This window comes from Schistocerca piceifrons, chromosome 8 (genome assembly GCF_021461385.2).
Source record: "Schistocerca piceifrons isolate TAMUIC-IGC-003096 chromosome 8, iqSchPice1.1, whole genome shotgun sequence".
NCBI lineage: Eukaryota > Metazoa > Arthropoda > Insecta > Orthoptera > Acrididae > Schistocerca > Schistocerca piceifrons.
The window spans coordinates 94,344,162-94,371,619 of NC_060145.1; the positions used below are offsets into that span (position 1 = coordinate 94,344,162).

General features: G+C 46.5%; 1 protein-coding gene across 1 annotated transcript in view; it reads right to left on the minus strand.

Annotated features, from left to right (window-relative positions):
- The window catches only part of LOC124712096 (calcium release-activated calcium channel protein 1-like), a 132,695-nt gene that overhangs the window by 64,220 nt on the left and 41,017 nt on the right, over positions 1 to 27,458 (minus strand). Inside the window, exons 3-4 of the mRNA XM_047242393.1 lie at positions 21,031 to 21,345; positions 1,139 to 1,448 (exon numbers count right to left, since the gene is read on the minus strand). Coding sequence (XP_047098349.1) covers positions 1,139 to 1,448; positions 21,031 to 21,345 — 625 coding nt within the window. The remainder of the gene's footprint in view (positions 1 to 1,138; positions 1,449 to 21,030; positions 21,346 to 27,458) is intronic.

Below are 27,458 nucleotides of genomic sequence, written 5' to 3' on the forward strand. Positions count from 1 at the left end.
GTCGAGATCCAATGACTGTTAGCAGAATATGGAATCAGTGGGTTCAGGAGGGTAATACGGAACGCCGTGCTGGATCCCAACGGCCTCGTATCACTAGCAGTCGAGATGACAGGCATCTTATCCGCGGGGCTGTAACGGATCGTGCAGCCACGTCTCGATCCCTGAGTCAACACATGGGGACGTTTGCAAGACAACAACCATCTGCACGAACAGTTCGACGACGTTTGCAGCAGCATGGACTATCAGCTCGGAGACCATGGCTGCGGTTACCCTTGACGCTGCATCGCAGACAGGAGCGCCTGCGATGGTGTACTCAACGACGAACCTGGGTGCACGAGTGACAAAACGTCATTTTTCGGATTAATCCAGGTTCTGTTTACAGCATCATGATGGTGGTATCCGTGTTTGACGACATCGCAGTGAACGCACATTGGAAGCGTGTATTCGTCGTCGCCATACTGGCATATCACCCGACGTGATAGTATGGGGTGCCATTGGTTACACGTCTCGGTCACCTCTTGTTCGCATTGACGTTACACTGAACAGTGGACCTTACATTTCACATGTGTTACGACTCGTTGCTCTAACCTTCATTCGATCCCTGAGAAACCCTACATTTCAGCAGGATAATGCTCGATCGCATATTGCAGGTCCTGTACGGGCCTTTCTGGATACAGAAAATGTTCGACTGCTGCGCTGACCAGCACATTCTCCAGATCTCTCACCAACTGAAAACGTCTGGTCGATGGTGGCCGAGCAACTGGCTTTTCACAATACGCCACTCACTACTCTTCATGAACTGTGGTATCGTGTTGAAGCTGCTTGGGCAGCTGTACCTGTACACGCCATGCGAGCTCTGACTCAATGCCCAGGCCTATCGAGGCCGTTATTACGGCCAAAGGTGGTTGTTCTGGGTACTGAATTCTCAGGATCTATGCACCCAAATTGCATGAAAATGTAATCACATGTCAGTTCTAGTATAATATATTTGTCCAATGAATACCCGTTTATCATCTGCATTTCTTCTTGGTGTAGAAATTTTAATGGCCAGTAATGTATTTTGCAAATGGGCACGGGGAACAGTTCGGCAGCTCGGTCTCTGTCATGTTGCGCCGTGTTTGCGTGGTGGAGACGCTACCTTGATCCTCCCGCAGTGGCAGGCCCTGTAGGGCGGCAGCGGCGTGCAGTTCTCCAGCACGACGGGCCGGTCGAGGCTGGACCCGGGCGCCCTCCAGGCGGGGGGCGGGTAGGGCAGTGGCGCGGCGCCCCCCAGCCGGCTGCTGCCGCTGCTGTCGGGCTGGCTCTGCGCCGGCTGCTGGTGGTGGTACTGCTGCAGCTGCTGCTGCAGGCGCGCCGTCGCGATGTACGCGTGCGACACGGACTTGAGCAGCGGCACCTGTCGCTGCCACGCCGCCTCCTTGCCGCCTGCGGGCGTCGGCGTCGCGGGCCTGTGGGCGGACAGGTAAAAAATACCACCGTTGCGTTAAAAGAAACGACGTTTCACTAACGATGATGAAGTCTTCGAAAAGTGTTACCGTCGACTCTGGAGACGAAATTCAGACATTCGATGTTGCCAAATAAATCAGGCTTGTTGTAGCTACAGCCAAATTTTCGTCATTTAGACGAGTGTTTTTCTAAAGGTCTCTTAACCACACCATTGTAACATCTGCGTCGTATCAACTTTGGTCATGGCAGTGACGAGAGGGAAGGGGAGGGTGAGGGTGAAGATTACTCTCAACGAACTATGGCGAGAATGAAACTTCCTGGCAGATTAAAACTGTGTGCCGGACCGAGACTCGAACTCGGGACCTTTGCCTTTCGCGGACAAGTGCTCTACCATCTGAGCTATCCAAGCACTACTCACGCCCCGTCCTCACAGCTTTACTTCTGTCAGTACCTCGTCTCCTACCTTCCAAACTTTACAGAAGCTCTCCTGCGAACATTGCAGAACTAGCACTCCTGAAAGAAAGGATATTGCGGAGACATGGCTTAGCCACAGCCTAGGAGATGTTTCCAGAATGAGATTTGCACTCTGCAGCGGAGTGTGCGCTGATATGAAACTTCCTGGCAGATTAAATCTGTGTGCCGGACCGAGACTCGCTTGGGTAGCTCAGATGGTAGAGCACTTGTCCGCGAAAGGCAAAGGTCCCGAGTTCGAGTCTCGGTCCGGCACACAGTTTTAATGTGCCAGGATGTTTCATATCAGCGCACACTCCGCTGCAGAGTGATAATCTCATTATGCGAGGATAATCGCTGTTGTTGTAGCTGACTGTGGACTGATACCTCTCATTGTTCATTCAGTTGATGCTTTCGTAGTGTGAAGTAGTTTGTACCAAAATTGTTTGAAAATTTTGTTTAATTGCTGGAAACGACATTTCGGATTATGTACACTCCTGGAAATGGAAAAAAGAACACATTGACACCGGTGTGTCAGACCCACCATACTTGCTCCGGACACTGCGAGAGGGCTGTACAAGCAATGATCACACGCACGGCACAGCGGACACACCAGGAACCGCGGTGTTGGCCGTCGAATGGCGCTAGCTGCGCAGCATTTGTGTACCGCCGCCGTCAGTGTCAGCCAGTTTGCCGTGGCATATGGAGCTCCATCGCAGTCTTTAACACTGGTAGCATGCCGCGACAGCGTGGACGTGAACCGTATGTGCAGTTGACGGACTTTGAGCGAGGGCGTATAGTGGGCATGCGGGAGGCCGGGTGGACGTACCGCCGAATTGCTCAACACGTGGGGCGTGAGGTCTCCACAGTACATCGATGTTGTCGCCAGTGGTCGGCGGAAGGTGCACGTGCCCGTCGACCTGGGACCGGACCGCAGCGACGCACGGATGCACGCCAAGACCGTAGGATCCTACGCAGTACCGTAGGGGACCGCACCGCCACTTCCCAACAAATTAGGGACACTGTTGCTCCTGGGGTATCGGCGAGGACCATTCGCAACCGTCTCCATGAAGCTGGGCTACGGTCCCGCACACCGTTTGGCCGTCTTCCGCTCACGCCCCAACATCGTGCAGCCCGCCTCCAGTGGTGTCGCGACAGGCGTGAATGGAGGGACGAATGGAGACGTGTCGTTTTCAGCGATGAGAGTCGCTTCTGCCTTGGTGCCAATGATGGTCGTATGCGTGTTTGGCGCCGTGCAGGTGAGCGCCACAATCAGGACTGCATACGACCGAGGCACACAGGGCCAACACCCGGCATCATGGTGTGGGGAGCGATCTCCTACACTGGCCGTACACCACTGGTGATCGTCGAGGGGACACTGAATAGTGCACGGTACATCCAAACCGTCATCGAACCCATCGTTCTACCATTCCTAGACCGGCAAGGGAACTTGCTGTTCCAACAGGACAATGCACGTCCGCATGTATCCCGTGCCACCCAACGTGCTCTAGAAGGTGGACGTCAACTACCCTGGCCAGCAAGATCTCCAGATCTGTCCCCCATTGAGCATGTTTGGGACTGGATGAAGCGTCGTCTCACGCGGTCTGCACGTCCAGCACGAACGCTGGTCCAACTGAGGCGCCAGGTGGAAATGGCATGGCAAGCCGTTCCACAGGACTACATCCAGCATCTCTACGATCGTCTCCATGGGAGAATAGCAGCCTGCATTGCTGCGAAAGGTGGATATACACTGTACCAGTGCCGACATTGTGCATGCTCTGTTGCCTGTGTCTATGTGCCTGTGGTTCTGTCAGTGTGATCATGTGATGTATCTGACCCCAGGAATGTGTCAATAAAGTTTCCCCTTCCTGGGACAATGAATTCACGGTGTTCTTATTTCAATTTCCAGGACTGTACGTACACTTTCTCTTTATTATATGTACGATTACATTTCCTCTATGTGAGTATACATACAGGGTGCGGCAGCGTTCGTAGCGTAACCTGACTTGTGTAGTAGAATGATGCACTGCAGGAATGCGCGCCAGCTCGTGCCGCATTCGTGCACTAATGAGCTGCCATTTCGAGTGTGACAGTGATGTGGAGCGGTGGAGTGCACAGCATCGTGCCTTTGCTGTTGAAAGGTATTTTTAGAATAACGACTCTGTTATTGCTACTCAGCGTCTTTTTCGGCAACATTTGAACTTGGGACGTCATGGGAAAGTTCCAGATGGACGGACCATTGTGAGGTGGATACGTGCATTTCGAACAACAGGTTCTGTTCGCAGTGGCAAACCGGAAAGGAGTGAAAGAACTGTGCGGACACCAGAAGCCGTGGAATATGTTCGTGCTGCACTATTGCGTAGCTCAAAAAGATCTGCTCGTTGTCATGCGCAAACTGTGCATATGTCCGATCGCTCATTCAGGCGAATATTGCACGGAGATCTCCATTTTCACCCATATAGGCTGCAGATTGTTCAGGAAATTAGGTCTCGCGATTGGGTTTCACACGAAACATTCTGCTTAACCATGCGTGATCTCCTTCGCCAAAATCCACAAATGTTGCACACCATTGCGATGTCAGATGAAGCTCATTTCGAGTTATGTGGTTCAGTGAATAAACAGAATATGCGTTATTGGAGTGATGTAAATTGGCATGAACTGCAAATCAAGCCCTTGCACAGTTCTCGTGTCACAGTGTGGTGTTGAGGATGACAGCGGTGAGGCTGTAACTGTCACCAGCGAACGCTGCCTAAAGATGCTGCAGGACTTCGTTCTTCCCCAATTAGGTATGGTCAATGAGGATGTGGAACAATTATGGTTTCAACAAGATGGAGCGACCTCGCATACAGCCAGAATTTGCATGGATTTCTTGCGACAGACATTTCCCGGCGGAGTAATTTCTCGTTTTTATGACATTTCCTGGCCGCCTCGCTCACCTGGTCTTTCATGTGCAGACTTTTTCCTTTGGGGCTACTTGAAGAAATAAGTGTTCCGAACACGTTGAGCCACCATTCCTGAGTTGAAGGATCGCATCACAACTGTCATCGGCAATGTCCCAGGGGTACGTTACGCCGAGTTATGGAAAGCTTCCAACGCCGCCTAGATGAATGTGTTGTGCAGAGGGGTCGTCATTTGACAGGAGTCATATTCAAAAAGTAATCCACGCAATGGACAATGACTTGCACATTAGTAAATGGCATACCTTTAAGCATTAATTGACATAAGAGGTAACAAATAAATTACAGTTACTGCCTGATGATGTGTTTTTAATATTCATAATGAAAGCTGCCGCACCCTGTGCTTATATAAAGGATACCAATAAATCCACAGTTAAAGTTTTTCAGATGTTTGTGTTCCGTCTGTTTTACTCTATTTTCTATCGGCTCCCGATGCGAATACGTAATCCGTAACCATTGAGAGCAGAGCACCGAATGAAATACTACAACGAGAACATGAAAGTCCAGGCACAATGCAGAGTCGAAATCCAATAAGCAGAATGGCTTGGTAGTAATTAGAGTTACGCCCTACGACAATTACAGTATGGTAATGTTGGCTCGACAGAACATGCAAAACTGTAAACTTTGATGGCCGATGGATGATCGCAAACAGGGGACATGTCGATACCAGGGCATAAAACCTTGGTGAATTTCATTCTATGTACTCATTTGGGCAGTAACTATACCTCGCTGACAGGTGCGTGAACAACATACGCAGATGTCAGCATTTGAAAGATGATGTGCAGCTGGGCTCAAAGAAGTCAGTTGAAGTAATAGGCGAATCGCTCAAGATCTGAACAGGAACAATGCCACTCTTCAACGATGATGGCATGAATGGATGAACCATGACTGGACACATCATCAAGAAGGAAGCAGTGGACCTACAGAGAGATGACAGAATGTGAGGACCGAGCAGTTGTCAGAGAGGCTCTCAGAACCCCAAATTCATGATTGTCAACGGTCCGACGCACAACTGGTGGTTCAGTGACTTCAAGGGTCATTAATACGCGGCCCACAGAATGGGGGAAACCTGTTTGCAATGGTGTCCACTCATTGAGTGAAGTAGAATTGTCTTCGGTGATGAGCCTCACTTCGAACTGAACTCCGATGACCAGCAAAGACGTGTCTGGAGACGCCGCAAACAACGGTGGGATACCAGTCTGACTGTCGGCCGCCATACGACGCAATAATCGGGAGTAGTGGTCTGGGATGCCATTTCTTTCCGAGCAGCGCCCATTTGATTGCCATCCGTGGCACCTGTATAGCACAGTGGTACGTCGACGATATTCTGCACCCCGTTTTGTTGCCTTTATGGCAAGCCATCCTGGGATTACATTTCAGCAAGGTAATGCCCGACCACACACGAGTCGAGTTTCTATTGCTTGTCATGTTGCTTGCCAAACCGTACCTTGGTAAGCAATGTTGACGGATCTTTTCCCAGTTGAGGATGTTTGGAGCATTATGGGCAGAGCCCTCCAACCACCTCGGGATTTTGACGATCTAAGGCGCACATTGGACAGAATTTGGCACGATGTCCTTCAGGAGGACATTCGACTACTCTTTCAACACCAAGCCGAATAATTGCTTGTGTAAGAACCAGAGATGTATCAACTCGTTATTGACTTGCTCAATTTATGAAGCTCTTTCTCTTGATAAATTATCCAATTTTTCTGATACTTTAATCATTTGTTTGTCTGTACATATAAGAGGGTAATCCCAAAGGTAAGGCCTCCTGTTTTTTTATAAGTACAGAACTCTGTGTGGCAGTTGGTCGCACTGTTATGAAGAGTGCTTCACGCGCTGTGTGTAAACATGTGCACTCCTCGCTGAGGGGCTCAGTCTTGGCTTGGCAGCCGTTGAGAATGGAGCTTCCGCTGGATGTTACCGCCAAGTACGAATTGCGGGCAGTTATTCGGTTTTTGAACGCAAAGGGCATTGCGCCGATTGAAATCCATCGCCATTTGACGGACGTGTATGGTGAGTCGTGCATGGATGTCGAAAATGTTCGTGAGTGGTGTAGACAGTTTGCAGCTGGTCGGACCGAAATTCACGACGAACAAAGGAGCGGGAGACCGTCAATTTCTGAGGAGACAGTGTTCAAGGTTGAGCAAAGCATGCGTGAAGATTGGCGGATCACCCTAGATGATCTCTGCACGTTGGTTCCTGAGGTTTCCCGAAGCACCGCTCACGGAATTTTAACGGAAACATTGAACTACCGCAAAGCGTGCGCAAGGTGGGTGCCACGCATGCTGACTGAGGACCACATGCGGCACCGAGTTGATGCTTCCTACGCATTTCTTCACCGCCTTGCAGCCGAACAGGACAACTATCTGGACTCAACTGTCACGGGTGATGAAACCTGGGCATACCACTTTACACCTGAGACAATAACTTTCTGAACAGCATGGGGGCGAGCTGGTATGACATGGGCATACAAAAACTGCCACAGCGTCTACAAAAGTGCATCGACAGAAATGGTGATTATGTGGAAAAATAGCTAAACGTCCAAGCTGTAAACTGAAGTAAACCATTGTAGAAATAAACAGGTCTATATACTTATAAAAAAATAGGTGACCTTACTTTTGGGATTACCCTCGTAGATTTGTTCTAACGATTTCCGTCCCATTTGGATAATTCCTTCGTGGTGCGCAGTTTTTTTGTCTTTGAATGTACATCTAGTCAGTAGCCTAGGTTACTAACAATGGATATGACCGTTTCAGATTTGCGTCGCGTTACATCCATAGTTATAAGCAAAAAGGACATAGAAAATTATAACTTTAATTCTTGTTAATTTGCCATTGCCAGCTAATAGCTAGGTTAATAAATAAATCAATATAGAAATGAAAAATATCTTTATATCTGAAACATCACATTGATTAGTAAAATCGCCCGCCGAAGTGGCCGAGCGGTTCTAGGCGCTACAGTCTGAAACCGCGCGACCACTACGGTCGCAGGTTCGAATCCTGCCTCGGTCATGGATGTGTGTGATGTCCTTCGGTTGGTTAGGTTTAAGTAGTTCTAAGTTCTAGGGGACTGATGACCTCAGAAGTTAATTCCCATAGTGCTCAGAGCCATTTGAACCATTTGATTAGTAAAATCGATTTCAGCTTTCTTGCGAGGCAAAATATACAGTCGCGCCCAAGCAAACAAAAAAGGATGGCCACAATTTCAGGATACACTCCCCATTCACAGAAGAAGAAAATGGGCCGGTGTCCGGCAACGCTTTAATTCCCTGTTAGAACACTTTTTCTACAACTCTTTTTAGAACATCATTACACGTGGAAAATCACAGAAACGCAATATACCACGATATCACATGAAACCTTTTCTTACAGGAAATATTCAAAATGCCGTCCATTGACACTGATATATGAATCAATCAGTCGTCGCATTGAATCCTAAATGTTATGATGTATCCTCGGAGTATTGTATACGTTTCCACTGCCTTCCAAAATAGTGGCACGAAACCGCTTCTCTTTTTGCACTGGAGTTCTACACACGAGAGACATCAAATACCCCTACAAAAAAAAGTGTAATAGGTTTATGTCTGGAAGAGAGGCAGCTGGTCAGCTGTCTATCTCGCGTGGAATTGTTTAGAAGCCGACAGGCGTTAACACTAAAATACAGATGAGTTTCATGAAGTACCTGTTTCGCCATACCAGTAAAAACTCATCTGTTTCAAAGTTTCTCCTGTGAGTGGCGTATTCTGAAGAGTTGTATAATATGAGTTCTGACGTGGAAACAAAGCACTTCAGTATCCATGTCCCACTAACATATATTTCTACATCGAAGGAATATGTCGTGTTTCTTACGTACTGTATATCATCCTTTTTTGTTACTGTTTATTGAACCCATTTCCGTCAAAAAATCTACAGATTCTTTAAGTTAACAGAGAAGTAAGATATCACGGAAATGATGGAATAGAAAAAAAGCAGTAAATATTATCCAAATAAGGAGTTATTTTTGGAAGACTCAAGTAGGTTCAAAAAGTATACATTAGCGACGGAGAAGAGTGGTGGGAAGTATTGAACAAGAATGTAGCCAGTGAAACACATTGCAAAAATAATTGTGCACGAACATATAGCTGATACAGAAAAAACTAGTACAGTTCAAGAGCCAGTAGGGTGCTATTTAAACGACTGAAAAGGACAGTGAAGTAGGAGAATAGAAGATTTTACGATACGATACACAAGAAACACGCGCAATCTGAACTACGTAAAGAAACTCTGTGACACGCATTGAATTACGTGCCCCCTGTTTTTGCGTTGCGGTGACCACGTTATACAATCCTTCTCCCATCGCGTTACATCGGCGAGTACCTCATCCATTGTTTGACTCTCGTTACATCAGCACGTCAATACGAGTTGCTTAGTTGAGTGAAAAACGAAGCCTGCTGCCGCCATCACACATATCTGTGGCTTACATTTGATTCCTAGTATGTTTCCCCAAAATTAAAACAAATCACAAAGAAAAGTTATTACGGACGAAAACATGAATTGTGAAAAAAATATAGCCGTACATTAATTCCCTTTACAGGCGCATACTCCACGTAGCCTTAGACTCGGCTACTAGTCAAGATGTAGATTTTATCGCAACATTCTTGCTGTATTTCGCTTCATTCACATTCGTCCCGCGATGCTGTTCTAATGGAACGGTGCCCGGAATATTTGCACAGTCAGTAGCACGCTTTGTGCTGTCTAGAAGAACACGGGTAAAATGAAATATAAAAGACAATGATTTCTGCAGTTTTTGGTTTGAATTTTCTTGTTCGTTCTGATTAAAGTTACTGTCACTCACTATTTATTTGATAAAGTACTATTTTAAAAGCTAGGTCCAGTAATATGTGATCGGTGAGAAATTTAGTAAAATGGTGCCAGTTTCTAAAACGTAAGTGGCAATTACGACAGTGGCAGTTACAGTGATATTAAACCACGTTTTTTAATATGTAATGAGTTACAGTGAAGAAGCATCAAATACAGACTTGGCGTAGATAAAACTACAAAGTGACTGCAATAATAGTCTGGAAAGCAAGAGGACGACACACTCGCATTATCAAACTTCTTCTGATAAAGCCAGCGTGGATCGGTTAACGAGGTGACATTTATCGTTTTTACAGATGTGTAGACTGTGCGAGCTAACATCCAAAAGATGTTCGGGCACACATGCGGTTCCTCTTCGTCGAAATGTCTTGGCTCAAACTCGTCTAGGGGTCGAACCGCACGTGTCGCATTACACGCCTTAAATTAGACACTGGTGACCCTTTGGTTAAATTCTCTGGCTGATGGCAAGTTTGCGAGATACAAAGTTAACATAACATATAATAACCGTAATAATAATATCGGGAACTAAATTAACGACCCATAAATAATGCAGGCCACACAGTTGGGTTTTGGTTAAAATAATGAATTTCAGAAAGCAAACTATTGGCGAAAGTGGTCGTACTTAGAGTGACTGTTACACTCGAGCGCATATCCATTTCACAGAGTTCGATCATTCACAATCTCATCGCGAAATACAAGTATCTACGCGAAAAGTTAAGATTTCACACCAGGCACGCGGCTGTTCACCGCTCAGAGACAAAGTCCCGCGATACCACACAACGTGAAATTTTCTACGTCGTTTCACTTCCTAGCTACCTAAAGACCGACCGTCCGCTTTCGCGTCTGCATCCGAACTGTCCCCTTTGGCGTCTCCAGCCGAACTGTCCGCCTTCGCGTCTGTACCTGCACTGTACCCTTTAGTGTCTCGAGCAGAACTGTCCCAGCCGGCCGTTGTGACCGAGCGCTTCTAGGCCCTTCAGTCCAGAACCGCGCTGCTGCTACTGTCGCAGGTTCTAATCCTGCCTCGGGCATGGGTATGTGTGATGTCCTTAGGTTAGTTAGGTTTAAGTAGTTCTAAGTCTAGGGGACTGATGACTCAGATGTGAAGTCCCATAGTGCTCAGAGCCATTTGAACCAGAACTCTCCCTCTCTGCCCATCTCCAGCCTAGGGCAGTCCCCTTTCATGAAGCCGTCCATCTGGTTGGCTACAGCTTATTCTACATTATTTTACATTTTGACATATTTGAATAATCAAAGCTTGAAGACTTTCTCGTTCTAAATAAAGTAACAATAACATCCATTACATAATAAACATTAAATTCTTTTGCATAAAACGAATACAATTTCCTTCTTAACTTTGAATGTCACGGCCAGTAGCCTTGCACCAATGTGCTTTCTGATAAATAAATGAAGAACAAAAGTAACTATTATGCACTAATCTTTACATTAAATATTCTATTACCTGTTGATTCAATAAGGTGTCATATTGTCATCGTTCAATGTGTTTTGTGTGGAGGAAATGATGATCTGATGCCTAACTATATCTTTTAAACAAATGAAGTTACTGAGTTGATATTTACAACATTTGTTATACATGCGCTTCTATATGAAATGTCGATCGTTAAGATCGTCCAAAGTGTTCAGATTTTAGCATTCAGGTCTTTGTTAAGAAACTTGTTAATTCACTTTACCAGTAAATCCTAAATTATTATATATATGATCAGTATTCAAGTTTTGTTGTATCACCATGAAAACTGATGGAGGATGGCAGATTAAAATTACTGTGGCTTGATTGCCTGCACTACTACAGAATTAAATAGTTTTCATAAATGTTTCTATTTATGGTCAACCTTAGGTCCCTCCATATTTAACCCTGCTATGTCTCCTCGGCCACAAAAGGCTTCTACTGGGTTTCCCTATGACGTAGGTTCTCGTCTGTCTCACTCGCACGCTACAGCGCTTAGGCCTCAATAAACGCCTGTGAGTTTCCCTGTCTCGTGGTTAATCTGCGCCCTTTGTGGCATCCGGTCCTGGACGACAGGGTTCGTGTCACAATTCCTGAAGGCTGACTCTTTCGGCGATATACTCAAATGAGAGCGCAATGCTCGTTAACTCACAACTGTAGGACGTTACTTGCGTGCACCGCGATATCTGCCCACAACCCTTTTACATACGGCTAAAGAATTACCTAAGCACACGGGACGAGTTAGGTAACGTTGATGTAGCGCTCTACGAGTTTTGTGACGTCGCTTCTTGCTAATTCACGTTGAGGAGGCATTTCGTCTCGTGAAACATAAAATAAGTTCTCCGATATTTCGGCAACTTGCCACGTAAAGTAGAACCAATAGAAAGCAAGAACGCTCCCTATGTCACAAGCAAAAACCAGAAATCCGACTTCTGGGACTGCGTTACTAAAGAGGCCATCGAAATCCGACTACAGGACGATCTAATTAATAAAGACAGCGGCCTTCAACTCAGCCTGGAGAGAAAGATGCGGTCCCAGAGATCGAGGACCGCCCCCGACGGCGGCAGCAGGGAGGCTGCAGACCCCAGTTCAGACCCAGGCGCCGCTTCCCCCACCACCTCCAGTAGCCGCACCAAAGACACCAGGAGAGGAACGGTGGAGGGGGTAACGGCAAGTATATATAGGGCGCCGTGAGGAACAGCACAGCATTCGTCAGGAACCACCTGAAGATGGCCGCGTGTACGTCTGCCGAAATATTGTGGAGAAATTACGACGCTACCCGGTCGGATACCCGAGAACTGTTCAAAAAGGATAGTACTATCCCATAACGTATGTATCACAACCCTCAAATGATGCTACTGTCTATTATAAAATCTTTGAACCTCGTATGTCAAGTACTAGCAGACTCTAAAAACCAATACTACACCTATGTCGCAATGTCTGCATCCATATAGAACGACCAACATTAATTATTAAACTTAACGCCTGTTATTAGAATAAGTTGGTGACTGCTTCTCAAGGAGGACTTTGCTAAAGTGGGCCCAGAAATGCGCCTTGAACACTTCTATCTTCTCACTTAACACGCTGATGCATTCTCGTCTTCAAGTGAAAAAAATATCCACGTCTTCTAAATCTGACAGCAGCTACCCTTTATTCTAAAAATACAATACCTTCACGCTGTATTTGATATTACTCAACGAGTGCTGCCCATTCTCTTTATTATATGCTCCTTAAATCTTACTTTAGAATTTATTCCCGTTTGTCCCATACACTTCATTTCATAATCCTGACACACTATTTCATAAACTTCCAGTATCCTTACCCAGTTCTCCACTGTGCCAATCTTATGCTTCACCCTTTGCTCGTTTGTCATACGTCCTGAATGCCATTTTAACCCCTTTTATTGATAAACAACTTCGTCTGTTTATGTGAGATTACTCCCCAATATGTGCACGGATTTTTTTCGTTTCGTTGGTTTCTGTGCCCTACCGCTGCATCAGTCTTACCGGTCAAACCCACGTAATTTCCTTCCGCTATTTGCCTAAACGTTTCCATTTCTTCATCCTTGTTCTTAGGACCTAGTGGAATGGAATGAGCCCTGCCCACAGCATATTTCAAAAATGCTAATATCTGTTTATGGTGGTGGCTTAAGGTCTTGAGGATGGCATAAGGTCTTATCAACGGGACGAATGTTTAAAGCAAAATTTCAAGAGCATAATAATAAAGAGAATGGCTCATCGGCGATGGTGAAGCACCTTAAGAAAGAGCAGCCTTCGTTGCGTAACGTCGCACTCAGCATGAGGGTATTGTGCTTTGAGGATAAATCGTGGCTACGGTCAAATTTTACTATCGTCATTATATCCCATCGAGGCATATTCGCATTTTCGCACGAAGAGCCAAAGTGGTTATAGCGACGGCTCGTGATAAGCGGTAAGTATGGGTTCGAGTCCCAGACCGGCACAAATTTCATCTACGACTAATAAAATCTACAACTGACGTCAAAACGTATTCGCAGTTTGCGAATCCATTTCGTAATATTTACAACAGCTGTGAATCGTCAGTGTCCTTTCCTTCAGACGTGCATGCATGTCTGACGGACATTATAATGTAACGTGCAGACACGGTTAATTGCAAATATTGTGAAAATTATTGGTATAAATGTCTCGACGGGCTAGAATGACAGTAGTAATGTTTCTCTCTCCTTGTGCGGGAATCACAAGATAGCGAGCGTAGGGGATATAGACAACATGACGTATGGAAGGTTTTTGGATCCGTGTGGGAGACGTGCACGGATAGAAGAAGTGTTAAGACGGCGCTCATGATAAACGGGAAATCTACGTTCGTGTCCCGGTCCATCACAAGTTTTCATGCGTCCTAATAAAATGTACAGCTGACGTCAAAATGTATTTGTAATTTGCGAATCCATTTCGTAACTATATATAGATTTATCTTCTGTATACTAACGAAATGTGCGTAGATGGCCAAGTGATCTACTTTGAAAACTGTTCGCGGATACCTATCAATCGTTCCATATATAATAACTTTTGTGTACTTCCTGACAATTTAATTTCTCAACGCAAGATACAGTCTCTTACTCACGGACACTTATGCAAAAACAATAGCAGCTTTTAGAATCTTGACTTGTCTTGGAAAAATTTCTGCAGGCAAAATCGTTAATAGACCTGTAATATTTGTTATTTAATTTGCCGTACAGTTCAGTTTGACTAGAATCCATAATCGTACAAAAGTTTCATGAGTGCATCGTGCTAGTGTGAGTGAAATGGTGATATCTAGTAACTTTCTGAGCCTACATGACTAGATTTCCGCTGATTATTACTATGCTATCGTATTCTGTCGTTAGGTGATGAAAGCGCATGTCGCGCTACCCAAATTTAGTATTAAGTCTTATCTCAGATTATTTAGTCATCATCTGTACTGATTAGTATGTATTTTAATGTTTTATAGCACAGTTATCTCGTAAGTGTCTTGGTCGCGTTATACATTTTTAGTTTACACCTTTATCGGATTTGGCGGATGTTTCTTTTCAGATGAATTAGCAATCTGTATTGGTCTGGCACTCTTACCTCTGGAGTTGTCGCGTGGCGGGGGAAGATTAAAAGAGAATGTGACTACATTTCTGTGCTTTGACTATGGGCTATCTAACAACTGAGCATCTGGTATCCTTGACACACATAGGTACGCTATGCAACAAGGAAGCTCGAGGCATCACAAATGAGACAAACACTTACTGGTTGTCGAAACTGGACTAATAAAACGTGCATAAGCGAGAAAGTAGATAACACAATAGGTGATACATCATCCTCTTCGATTCGTACTTTGGATAAGAGACAAGTAACAGATGCATTGGAATATAATGTTCTGTAACTCTTCTTGCGTTGGTTGCAATACCACAAAGTAGGAAATCGTGAAGGGCGCGTGAGTTTAATAAGATAAAGGTATATCAGAAATCCAACCACTCGACAGGTCTGGTTGCACTAGTCTTCTTTCTTCAAGAATTATTACCATTAACGTGCTCAAGTAGGTCAGGGAGAACGACCGATACCCGTGTTCGTCCTCGAACTTAGGAATGGTCGAGATAAAAACTCAAACACTTGCGCTTATTTCTATTGCAAGGGGGACAATCCAACCTTCGTGCTTACTGTCATAACTAGGATCTATGAACCTCGAGAATATGTTGATTCAGAGTGGTGTTAAAGACGATTTACACTTCCTGCACTGGTTGAAGTGCATATCAAGTCTTCGGACTGAATTTATATGGCTATTTTTACGGTAAATACTCTTTTCAAGCCGGCCGGGGTGGCCGAGTGGTTCTAGCCGCTACAGTTTGGAACCGCGCGATCGCTACGGTCGCAGGTTCGAATCCTGCCTCGGGCATGGATGTGTATGATGTTCTTAGGTTAGTTACGTTTAAGTAGTTCTAAGTTCTAGGGGACTGATGACCTCAGAAGTTAAGTACCATAGTGCTCAGAGCCATTTGAACCGTTTTGAACTCTTTTAATCTTGGTTGTAGTTGCGTCACTGACTTGACAAAACATTCTATAAAAATAAATAAAATATAGTCGATACCCCTGGATCTGCATATTACTCATGTAATGCATATAAGATGCGTTGCTATACTAATTAAGAGGCCAGGAGTAAGCATCTAGAGATATAATCTGCAAATCGTTTCCCCTCGCACGCAGAGCTCTACATGCGGGTGTCCTTTACGTGTGACTTCTGAACATATAAGCAGTTACAGTTCTGCATATCATTGTCAGAATTGCCAAGTGGAAGACATATGAGCATTGGAAAATTGTATGTTAAGTAATGCAAACCATAAAATGACAGAGTATGCATCATAAAAAAAATTACGTACTAACAAACTTAAAATTTTGAAGGCGACAATGGGTAGTATGAGTTTTCGTATTAAGACAGAGTATGCACCATTAAAGAAAGGAAAAGCATGTTGTAAACGTTAAGCAACTAGAACCATTTCAAGTAAGAGAACGTATTGCACACTGAGCAGCAGAATTAAAGGGTCACTTTTTCAAGACCCCGTAAGTGCATTCCACTGCAACACATAAGTCAGAAATCTGGCCCAAAGGTGTCTACAAGCTTGCTCTGTAATTGTCCAAAACCGTGACGGCCTGCGACGCTACCCTTGAGCTCGGCGACCTTCAAACAGCAAGGTGACGGTCGATGCGAAGAAAAGGTCACAACTCGGAAATCCATGTGAACAGTCAGGTGGGGTAATGATGTCACATTGGCATCAAATTTCACCACAGTTCTGCCCAACGCCAGCGTGAATGTGTCACGCGATGAGAAGGTCGTCACAGCCCCCCACCCCGTATTCCACATTTCAGTCCTTCTTTTGACCTCTCCGCGATGGAGGTCAGAACCGCGACACCCAGCGTTGATATCAGGCGGTTTTCTTGTGAGTGGCCGAAGAAACCATTACAGACACACCGGTGCTCAGAATTGGCACGAAAGGGTCTCTGGAGGAAGCATAAAGGGCGCCAGTGAAACCATCCCTTTCCTGGTGGCGTTGATTCCCCACATATTTCGCGGTCGAAAGCGATAGTTCGCAGTGCGATCAGCAACAGGTAGATGTTCTTGGCAACGTTTGACTCTGCTGTCACTTTCGGACTTGTCAGCCCTTGTCTAAGGACATTATGAGGCTACATGCCCGCTGAACGTGATTGTATTCCTTTGGAGAGCAGCCCCGCTGAAATTTTTTGTCTCGTGCCAAGATGGAACCACTAGGGACCGTTCAAAACCCTTCGACGAAATGTGAACTTGAATTGAGGCATCGAAGGATACTTTCGCTTTTTCCACCTTCCTGTGGTGCTATCATGTTGGAGTGAAGCATTAACGTGCGCGTGAATAAAACGGCAGATGATCTCTCTAAGATGAATACCAATCCTTCTGACCACCACAAGAGCAGTATCAACACCCAGTCAGGATCACTCACCACAGTATCATAGTAAAATGGCTTTAACGAAACAATAATGCACACACTAGCTGAAGAATATAAACAAACAAACACCACACACACACACACACACACACACACACACACACAGTGGAATAGCACATGCTCCCACAGAAGCAGATAACCAAACACACGATCATATATCGCAATATCAAAACAAACTACAGAAGTGCGATGTTCTAAAATTCGAGTTCCCATGTGTGAGAGAACATTAGGATTGAATCAGAATCCAAAAAAAGTGAGTAATCGTTGTAATTTAATACTGGAGTGCATTGTCTAAGACACTGCGATGACAATCAATAACTGCATTCAAGTTAAGAGTGAACACCCAAGCTGAGATTATGGTTATGCATCATCTGTAGAATATTTCAGAACAAATGAAAATTTGTGCTGGACTGGGACTCGAAACCAGATTTCTCGCTTGTCGCAGCGGTTACCTTAGCCACTTCGGCTATTGGACCACGCTTCCAGGTTCTCTCGTCGCTGGCTTGTGATCATAAGGGAGAATAGATACTGCGACAAATGGAAATTTAGGCCGCTCCTGGAAGCATGGTCGGATAGCCGAAGTTGTTAAGGCCACAGTTCATGACAAAAGAGAAATCTGAGTTCGAGTCCTGTGCTGGTGCATATTTTCATTTGTTCTGAAATATTCCTCAGCTGACGCCAAACGATAATCGCAATTTGCGAGTTGATTCTTAATTTAACAGTGTTTAATAATGGTAGTGTAAGACATAAAAACTGTTTGTGATCACGACAAATAGTTTACTAAGAAAACCCAAACTGTTACAGTAACTACTGAAGATGCTTTGAAATAAAGCGAAACTCGTATAGTCTAAATAAAACTTTTATTACAGTAGCAAAAGATGGAATAGAAAGTACATTACATGTTGTTACTTGAAGTAGTGAAGAACGTTGTTGCCTCTGAAGGTTGTTAATAGGCAGACTGCAACCGGTACAATGCCCCTGGTTATCTGATGTTTATTTCAAGGACAGCTCTGAGCCAGACGCCCTGTAGCGTGCATTCAAGTGACCCCAAACCACCGCCGTAGTGTCGACCGAGAGCTCATTGGAGAGCAGAGTGGGGTCTGTTGTGTTTTTTGATGAGAGCTTGTTCTGTCTCGGTGTCAGTGATGGCCGTGTGTGGGTTAGAAGGAGGCCAGTTGATCGCCTGCAACCAACCTGTCTGTGTGCTAGACAGATTGGACCTACACCTGGAGTTACACACTTGAGGTAGGATTTCGTACGACAGCAGGAGCACTCTCGCGGTTATCCCATGCACCCTGACTGCAAATTTGTACGCCAGTCTCTTGATTTGACCTGTTGTGCTGCCATTCATGATCAGCATTCCAGGGTTTGCGTCCAACAGGATAAAGCTCGCTGTTGTAACCAAAATGATCTACAGAATGTCCTCATGTTGCCTTGACCTGCTCGTTCACCAGATCTGTATCCAGTCTAGAACATACGTGACATCAACGGATTACAACCCCAGCGTCACCCAGAAACAGCATTAAACGTCCCTGTATTGACTGACAGTGCCACAGTTTTATTACAATCGCAAAAGAAGGAAAATAGCATAACTTTATTGTAATTATTTCAAATTGATGGACATGAAATTTCTGTTGTCCTTGAAGGTCTTTGAATAGGCAGACTGCAGCTGGGATGGTGGCTGAGGCTAGCTGTTCAGTAATGTATAGTGGAGATGCTGAGCCGCGATAGGCACAATAAAACGTTCACACAATCATAGCTTTCCGCCATTAGGGCCTTTGTCAGCAGTAGACACACATACACGCACACACTCACGCAAGCGCAACTTGCACACGCTTCTGGAGTCTCAGAGAGCTGAAACTACACTGCCATCAGCAACACCAGTGCATGGTGGGAATGGCGACTGGGTTGGGGTAAGGAGGAGGCTGGGGCGGGGAGGGGAAGGGATAGTATGGTGGAAGTGGGGGACAGTCAAGTGCTGCAGTTTAGATGGAGGGTAGGAGAGTGGTGAGGAGGGGGAGGGGGTAAGTAACGGAAAGGAGAGAAACAAACCTCCTGTGCCTCATCTTTCCAGTCTCCCACCACCTCCCAAAGTCCCACAGTCCGGCCACAGAGGAGCATTCCCCTCGTAACTCAGTACCATCCGGGACTGGAGCAACTGAATTACATTCTCCGCCAGGGTTTCGACTACCTCTCGTCGCGCCCTGAAATGTGAAATGTCCTACCCACTATCCTTCCCGCCCCTCCTCCCGTGGTATTCCGCCGTCCACCGTATCTACACAATATACTCGTCCATCTTTACACAACCCTTGCTCCCAATCCCTTACCTCATGGCTCATACCCCTGTAATGGACCTAAATGCAAGACCTGTCCCATACATCCTCCTACCACCACCTACTCCAGTTCGGTCACTAACATTACCTATCACATCATGGGCAGGGCTACCTATGAAACCAGTCACATGATCTACAAGCTAAGCTGAAACCACTGTGCTGCATTCTATGTGGGTGTGACAACCAACAAGCTGTCTATCCGCATGAATGGGCACCGACAAATTGTGGCCAAAGAACAAGTGGACCACGCTGTAGCTGAACACGCTGCCAAACATGATACCCTTCATCACAATGACTGCTTCACAGCCTGTGCCATATGGGTCCTTCCCACCAACATCAGCTTTTCTGAATTGCACAGGTGGGAACTTTCCCCGCAATACATCCTGTGTTCCTGTAACCCCCCTGGCCTCAACCTTCGTTAGTCACTGTTCTCACCCATCCAGCCCCCTCCCTATTCCCATTCCAGCACTAGACAGCCGTCATTTCACCACCACACCCAGTCTTTTAATTTCTTTCATTTTTATTTTTATTTTTATTTCTCTCCTTTCCGCTACTTACCCCCCTGCCCCCTCTGCACCACTTTCCTACCCCCCGTCTAAACTGCAACACTTCACTGTTCGCCACTCCCACCATACTATCCCTCCCCCTCCCCGCCCAAGCCTCATCCTTACCCCCACCCAGTCGCCACTCCCACCATGCACTGGTGCTGCTGACCGCGGTGCAGTTTCAGCTCTCTGAGACTGTAGATGTGTGTGCAAGTTGCACTTGCGTGAGTGTGTGTGTGTGTGTGTGTGTGTGTGTGTGTGTGTGTATGTGTGTGTGTCTACTGCTGACAAAGCCCTTAATGGCCGAAAGTTATGACTGTGTGAACTTTTTATTGTGCCTATCGCGGCAGGAGGGTATAAGATGAACATCAACAAAAGCAAAACGAGGATAATGGAATGTAGTCGAATTAAGTCGGGTGATGTTGCGGGAATTAGATTAGGAAATGAGACACTTAAAGTAGTAACGGAGTTTAGCCATGTATGGAAGTGAAACATGGGCGATAAACAGTTTAGACAAGAAGAGAATAGAAGCTTTCGAAATGTGGTGCTACAGAAGAGTGCTGAAGATTAGATGGGTAGATCACATAACTAATGAGGAGGTATTGAGTAGAAATAGGGAGAAGAGAAGTTTGTGGCACAACTTGACTAGAAGAAGGGATCGGTTGGTAGGACATGATCTAAGGCATCAAGGGATCACTACTTTAGTATTGGAAGGCAGCGTGGAGGGTAAAAATCGAAGAGGGAGACCAAGAGATGAATACAGTAAACAGTTTCAGAAGGATGTAGGCTGGAGTAGGTACTGGGACAAGAAGAAGCTTGCACAGGACAGAGTAGCATGGAGAGCTGCATCAAACCAGTCTCAGGACTGAAGACCACAACAACAACATCGCGGCTCAGCATCTCCGCTATATGGTGAGTAGCAGCTTTCCTTCTCTCGTATTGTTGCATTACATCCTGGATTTTCCATTGTTTGATTGTTCAGTAATGTAGACAGATACCTGGAGGCCGGCGGCGGTGCGGCGCTGGTGTGTTCGGGGCAGGAGGCGGGCCGGCCGGCGTGCGGCCTGCGCGTCGGCGGCTGCTGCTGCTGCTGGGGGCGGCCGCCGCTGACGTCGGCGGGGGATGAGCGCGCGCTGCGCAGCGGGGGCGGCTGCAGTTGCGGGTGGAGGCGCGCCCCGCAGGCGCCGCACGCCGCGCACCCCAGGTCCCCCGGCGTGGAGCGCGCGCTGCGCAGCGCCCCCTGCCGCTGGCTGGGCGTCGAGCACGGCGAGCAGCTGCTAGAACTCTGCTGCTGGCCGCGCCCGCCCTGCCGGCTGTGGGCACACCGACGCAACAAACACACGTTTATACACTACCGGACATTCAAATTTCTACACCAAGAAGAAATGCAGATGATAAACGGGTATTCATTGCACAAATATATTATACTAGAACTGACATGTGCACTCAGTTTGGGTGAATAGATCCTGAGAAATCAGTACCCAGAACAACCACCTCTGCCGTAATAACGGCCTACATACGCCTGGGCATTGAGTCAAACAGAGCTTGGATGGCGTGTACAGGTACAGCTTCAACACGATACCACAGTTCATCAAGAGTAGTGACTAGCGTATTGTGACGAGCCAATTGCTCGGCCACCATTGACCAGACGTTCTCAATTGGTGAGGGATCTGGAGAACGTGCTGGCCAGGGCAGCACTCGAACATTTTCTGTATCCAGAGAGGCCCGTACAGGACCTGCAACATGCGGTCGTGCATTATCCTGCTGAAATGTAGGGTTTCGCAGGGATCGAATGAAGGGTAGAGCCACGGGTCGTAACACATCTGAAATATAACGTCCGCTGTTCAATGTGCCGGCAGTGCGAAGAAGAAGTGACCGAGACGTGTAACAAATGGCACCCCATACCATCACGCCGGGTGATACACCAGTATGGCGATGACGAATACACGCTTCCAATGTGCGTTCACCGCGATGTCTCCAAACACGGATGCGACCATCATGATGCTGTAAACAGAACCTGGATTAATCCGAAAAAAATGACGTTTTGCCGTTCGTGCACCCAGGTTCCTCGTTGAGTACACCATCGCAGGCGCTCCTGTCTGTGATGCAGCGTCAAGGGTAACCGCAGCCATGGTCTCCGAGCTGATAGTGCATGCTGCTGCAAACGTAGTCGAACTGTTTGTGCAGATGGTTGTTGTCTTGCAAACGTACCCCTCTGTTGACTCAGGGATCGAGACGTGGCTACACGATCCGTTACAGCCATGCGGATAAGATGCCTGTCATCTCGACTGCTAGTGATACGAGGCCGTTGGGATCCAGCACGGCGTTCCGCATTACCCTCCTGAACCCACCGATTCCACATTCTGCTAACAGTCATTGGATCTCAACCAATGCGAGCAGCAATGTCGCGATACGATAGACCGCAATCGCGATAGGCTACAATCCGACCTTTATCAAACTCGGAAACGTGATGGTACGCATTTCTCCTCCTTACACGAGGCATCACAACAACGTTTCACCAGGCAACGCCGGTCAACTGCCGTTTGTGTGTGAGAAATCGGTTGGAAATTTTCCTCATGTCAGCACGTTGTAGGTGTCGCCACCGGTGCCAACCTCGTGTGAATGCTCTGAAACGCTAATGATTTGCATATCACAGCATCTTCTTCCTGTCGGTTAAATTTCGCGTCTGTAGCACGTCATCTTCGTGGTGTAGCAATTTTAATGGCCTGTAGTGTAGTCTCACTCACTGCAGCCGCTCGTGGATGCATGGGTGGGTGGATCGTGGGGTTCAAGGGCCCAAAACACTGGATCGATGCTTCAGTGCCATTCTACATTCGTCTGGCGCCACTGAATTTGTCAGAGATTCAGTCGCCCGTGCTACAGTGACCACAACGACCATTTATCGTTCTCCTCTGTACTCCAGGTAGCCCATTGCAGCGGCACCAGACACAACTGAAGTAAGAGTGTCTTCAGAGATGAGTTCCGCTTCGAACTGAGCCCCAGTGATAAACTAAGATGTGTCTGGAATCGCCCCGGACAGCGGTGGGATACAACTCTGACTGTCCCCTGCCACACGGCCCATCATCCTGGAGTGATGGTGGGGCGCCATTTCTTTTCATAGAAGGTCCGCTTTTGTAGCCATCCACGGCACACCACAGTACAGCACTACGCTGACGATAGTCTACGTCCTGTTTTGTAGCCCTTCATGACAAGACGTCGTGGGCTTACATTTCAGCAAGATAATGTCCACGCGCACGCGGCGAGAGTTTCTACTGCCTGTCTCCGTGCTTGCCAAACCCTGCCTTGGTCAGTTAGGCCGCCGGATTTCTCCCCAACTGAGAATGTTTGGAGCATTATGGGGAGGGCCGTCCAACCAGCTCGGAACCTTGACGATCTAATTCGGTAGTTGGACAGAATTTGGTACGATATCCCTCAGAAAGACATCCAACCACTCTGTCAATGCCAAGCCGAATAAGTGCTTGCATAAGGATCACAGGTGGACCAACGCATTACTGACTTGCTCAGTTTGTAAGCTCGTTCTCTTAAATAACTCATCCAGTTTTTCTGAAACTGCGTTCTTCCATTTTTCTGTACGCGTACATGACATCTACTGAATCCTTGTGTTTCAAACCTACGTTGCCGTACCAATACCGGCGCCTAACGGCAAATCATGACACTAACACTACTAGCAGGTCAAATCATGTAGCGTACAGTCTATACATCTTCCTATAAAACCAGGTAACCATACGGTAAACAGTTTTCCGTCTGTACTGGCTCAAGTAGCGAAAGTTTGACTGTAGTCAACCTGTAGTTTCCAGCACAGAGGCTAACTTGCACAGTAAAATTTACCTAAGGTCCAGTTCGGAATCCTAGCACCCATTTTCTAATCACAGTTGTCGCCGCTTACAGTGCCATAAACAATGGCCAGTCCCGGATCCTCTCCTAGTACATCTCTCACTTGAAAAATGCTTTGCAAGTGAACATTATTTAAAAGAATTTGCAGTATAAATCTGTATCTAAAAGCATAGTAGTCGTGACATAAAAGTGTGGTATTAAAATTGCTCCAAAAGCAATAAACGGTAATCTTAACCGGCCAATCATACTCGCTATGCGAACGGCACGTAGGGGATTGTAATATAAGGGGCAATCAAATGAAAGCGAGACAGATGGGATAAAATGGAGTACACTGTTCTCTATATCAAAAGAAAACACAGTAATTGTTAAAGCATTTCCCCGACTGTGAGACAAGGCGGTCAGTGCATTCATGGCAAAATGTCTGCGGTTACCTGCGGAACCATGGCTGCATCTACGCGTGCACTTCTTCGTCCGAAGCAAATCGACGGTCATGAACGTTTTTCTTCAAGGTTCCAAAAATATGTAAATGTGGAGAGATCGGGATTGTATGGAGGAGGTGGAAGCGCTTTCCAGCGAAACTTTTGCAGCGTAGCATGCCGGCGGGCATTTTCCTGCAACTGATTGAGATTCTGTCCGTCAACATTCCTGGGCGTTTGAAGTTTATGGCGCCCTTCAGTTTTTACACAGTGTCCATGTCGAGTCCGGTACCCCAGGAACGTTGACGGACGGCAGATTCTTTAGCAGGATAATGCCTGCCCACGTGCTGCCGAGGTTGTTTCGACTACGCTGCAGAAGTTTCGCTGGGAAGTCCTCACACATCCTCCATACAGTGCAAATCTCTCTCCATGCAATTTCAACCTTTTTTGGAGTCCTGAAGAAATACATTCGTGGTCGTCGATTTGCGTGGTCCAAGGGGTGCACAGCTGGATACAGTCATTGTTCCACAGGCAAGTGTACATATTTCTCCGTAAGGCACTGACTGTCTAGTGTGACGGTGGGATAAATGCATTAACAATTATGGCGATTACTTTTGAAGTTATTACTTTTGTAGTTATTTTTTCCCATGTCTCGTTTTCATTTGACTGCCCCTGGTATATTTCTAGATTCCTCACTTAGCAGAGGTTCTTGTGACTTGGTAAGGAGGCTTTCATGGGACAGATTGCTGTTGCAGGCTATCTAGCGTCTACGTGATGCTTCTCTACAAGTAAAAAGAACCTATCCCCATCCATGCTGTCATTTGCGTTTGCGTACGTTCTCTACCCCCCCCCCCCCCCCCATTAGTAATATTTGGCACACGTCGCACACTGTTGAGCTATGTTCTGTGACGGGTCCCACGAGAGTTTTGTAATCAACATCCTATGTAGACTGAACATTTTCCCAGTATTCTACCCACTTGTACGAAGTCTGCCACCTGATTTATCTACGACTGAGGATATGTTCAAATGGTTCAAAAGGCTCTGAGCACTATGGGACTTAACATCTGAGGTCATCAGTCCTCTAGAACTTAGAACTACTTAAACCTAACTAACCTAAGGACATCACACACATCCGTGCCCGACGCAGGATTCGAACCTGAGACCTTAGCGGTCGCGCGGTTCCAGACTGAAGCGCTTAGAACCGCTCGGCCACAGCGGCCGGCTTGAGGATATGTGATTATTCCATTTCATACCCATACAAATTCTCCCAGCTTCCTTTATGAGTCGGCCAATTCCAGCTGTGACTCATTGTTATTGTAGTCTCAGGATGTTACGATATTTAGTGTTCTGAGGTTCAGAAAGTAACATGTCTTAATTACGATAACTTGCCAATCTTTGTACCAGACTGAAATCTTATCAAGGAACGACTGAATGTTTTTGCATATTTTCTCTGACCGTACTCCATCATAGGTCACTGCATCATTTACAAAAGTGTGAGGTTATTACTAATCTTGCATCTCAGGTCTTTAATGTGCCGTAACGAGAACCCCAGAATACTCCCCCGGGGCAGGCCCGAAGTTCTTCCACATCTCTCGACTCTGCGCCAAAGACGACGTGCTGTGTCCTTCCTACCAATCAAGTCCACAGTAATGACCTCTTTACGTACCAGAGCCATCACAAGAAGAAGGAGCTAGTATTTAATTTCTGAATGGACGATCGACATAACTGTTTATACTGTCTTACCAGCGATTTACATCCGTCATTACCTTTTTTTTGTTATGAGTACACCCACCCGGATGGCCGTGCATGCTAATGCGCCGCTTCTGAGACGTGGAGGTTCTCTTGCGCCGCGTCGAATCCGCCAGCTGATTAACGGCGTATGTCGGGGTGCCGGCCAGCCCGAATGCGGCTGTTAGGCGGTTTCCCACGCCCTAGCAAGTGAGTACCGGGCTGGTAGCCAAGTTCTGCCTCACTTGCACGATACGCAAACCGGGGTGGCATGGGAGGGGCATCCGGCAACCCCTTAAATTAAAGGTGCAAAAACTGTTAAAACCATGCCGACACGGGACAAAGGCACAAGAAAAGATGATTTTTTTTTGTTATCAGCACGGCACTAAAATTTTAGATGCAGGTTTATACTGTAAATTATTTTGAATGCTGTGTCATATTGCAATCCCTGCTGTTACGTGCGAGATATAAACCCGGCTAGGGCACTAGACAACCGCCCTAAAATACTACTACTTAGGGACAGTTAACCTCCTATCGATAACACCAACACACAAACATAACAAATAATGATGAACCTCTGCAGCACAGCAAAATTAACTGGCACTGCCAGGTGTAAACTAGCCGATCTACCGGCAATGGGTTGGATCGGGTTGTTTGGGGGAGGAGACCAAACAGCGAGATTATCGGTTTCATCGGATTAGGGAAGGAAGTCGGCCGTGCCCTTTCAAAGGAACCATCCCGGCATTTGCCTGAAGCGATTTAGGGAAATCACGGAAAACCTACACCAGGATGGCCGGACGCGGGATTGAACCGCCGTCCTCCCGAATGAGGGTCCAGTGTGCTAACAACTGCGCCATCTCGGTCGGTACCGGCAATGCAGGGAAGCCGTATTGAATACTAAACGCAAACAAACCCAACCAAAACCCTTAAACAGTGATCGATTTATGACCAGTCGAGCACTTATATGACAGTCTTGGCTTGTTACAGGTACAGACGCTGCAGCTGGGTCAGGAGGCTAGACAGGTATCCAGCCCAGCAGTACCCCTCCTCGAAAGGACTGAAGCTCTTTATGACGACCTAAGTAATGACAACGGTACCGAGCACTGCACAATACCCAAAACTAGCAACCACTCTACCCCTGCATGATCTGTCGCAGATGGCAACAAAAGCGCTACTGCTTTTACTACCCGACCAGACTATCGCAGGGTTTTTTTTCCCTTGGCCCTTTACATATATAGCATCTCCCTCAGAGTAAATAGACCGTTAACTGAATCCTGAAAATGGATGCTTGACATTCGAAACTTGTCATTAAATAAATTTTGCTTTCGAAAGATCTCCATAAATCGATCTGTTATCCTTGGATATCGAGCCACATCGGCGTAAGTGGCAGCGAACGGGCTAACCAGATTGCCAAAAACGTACAAATA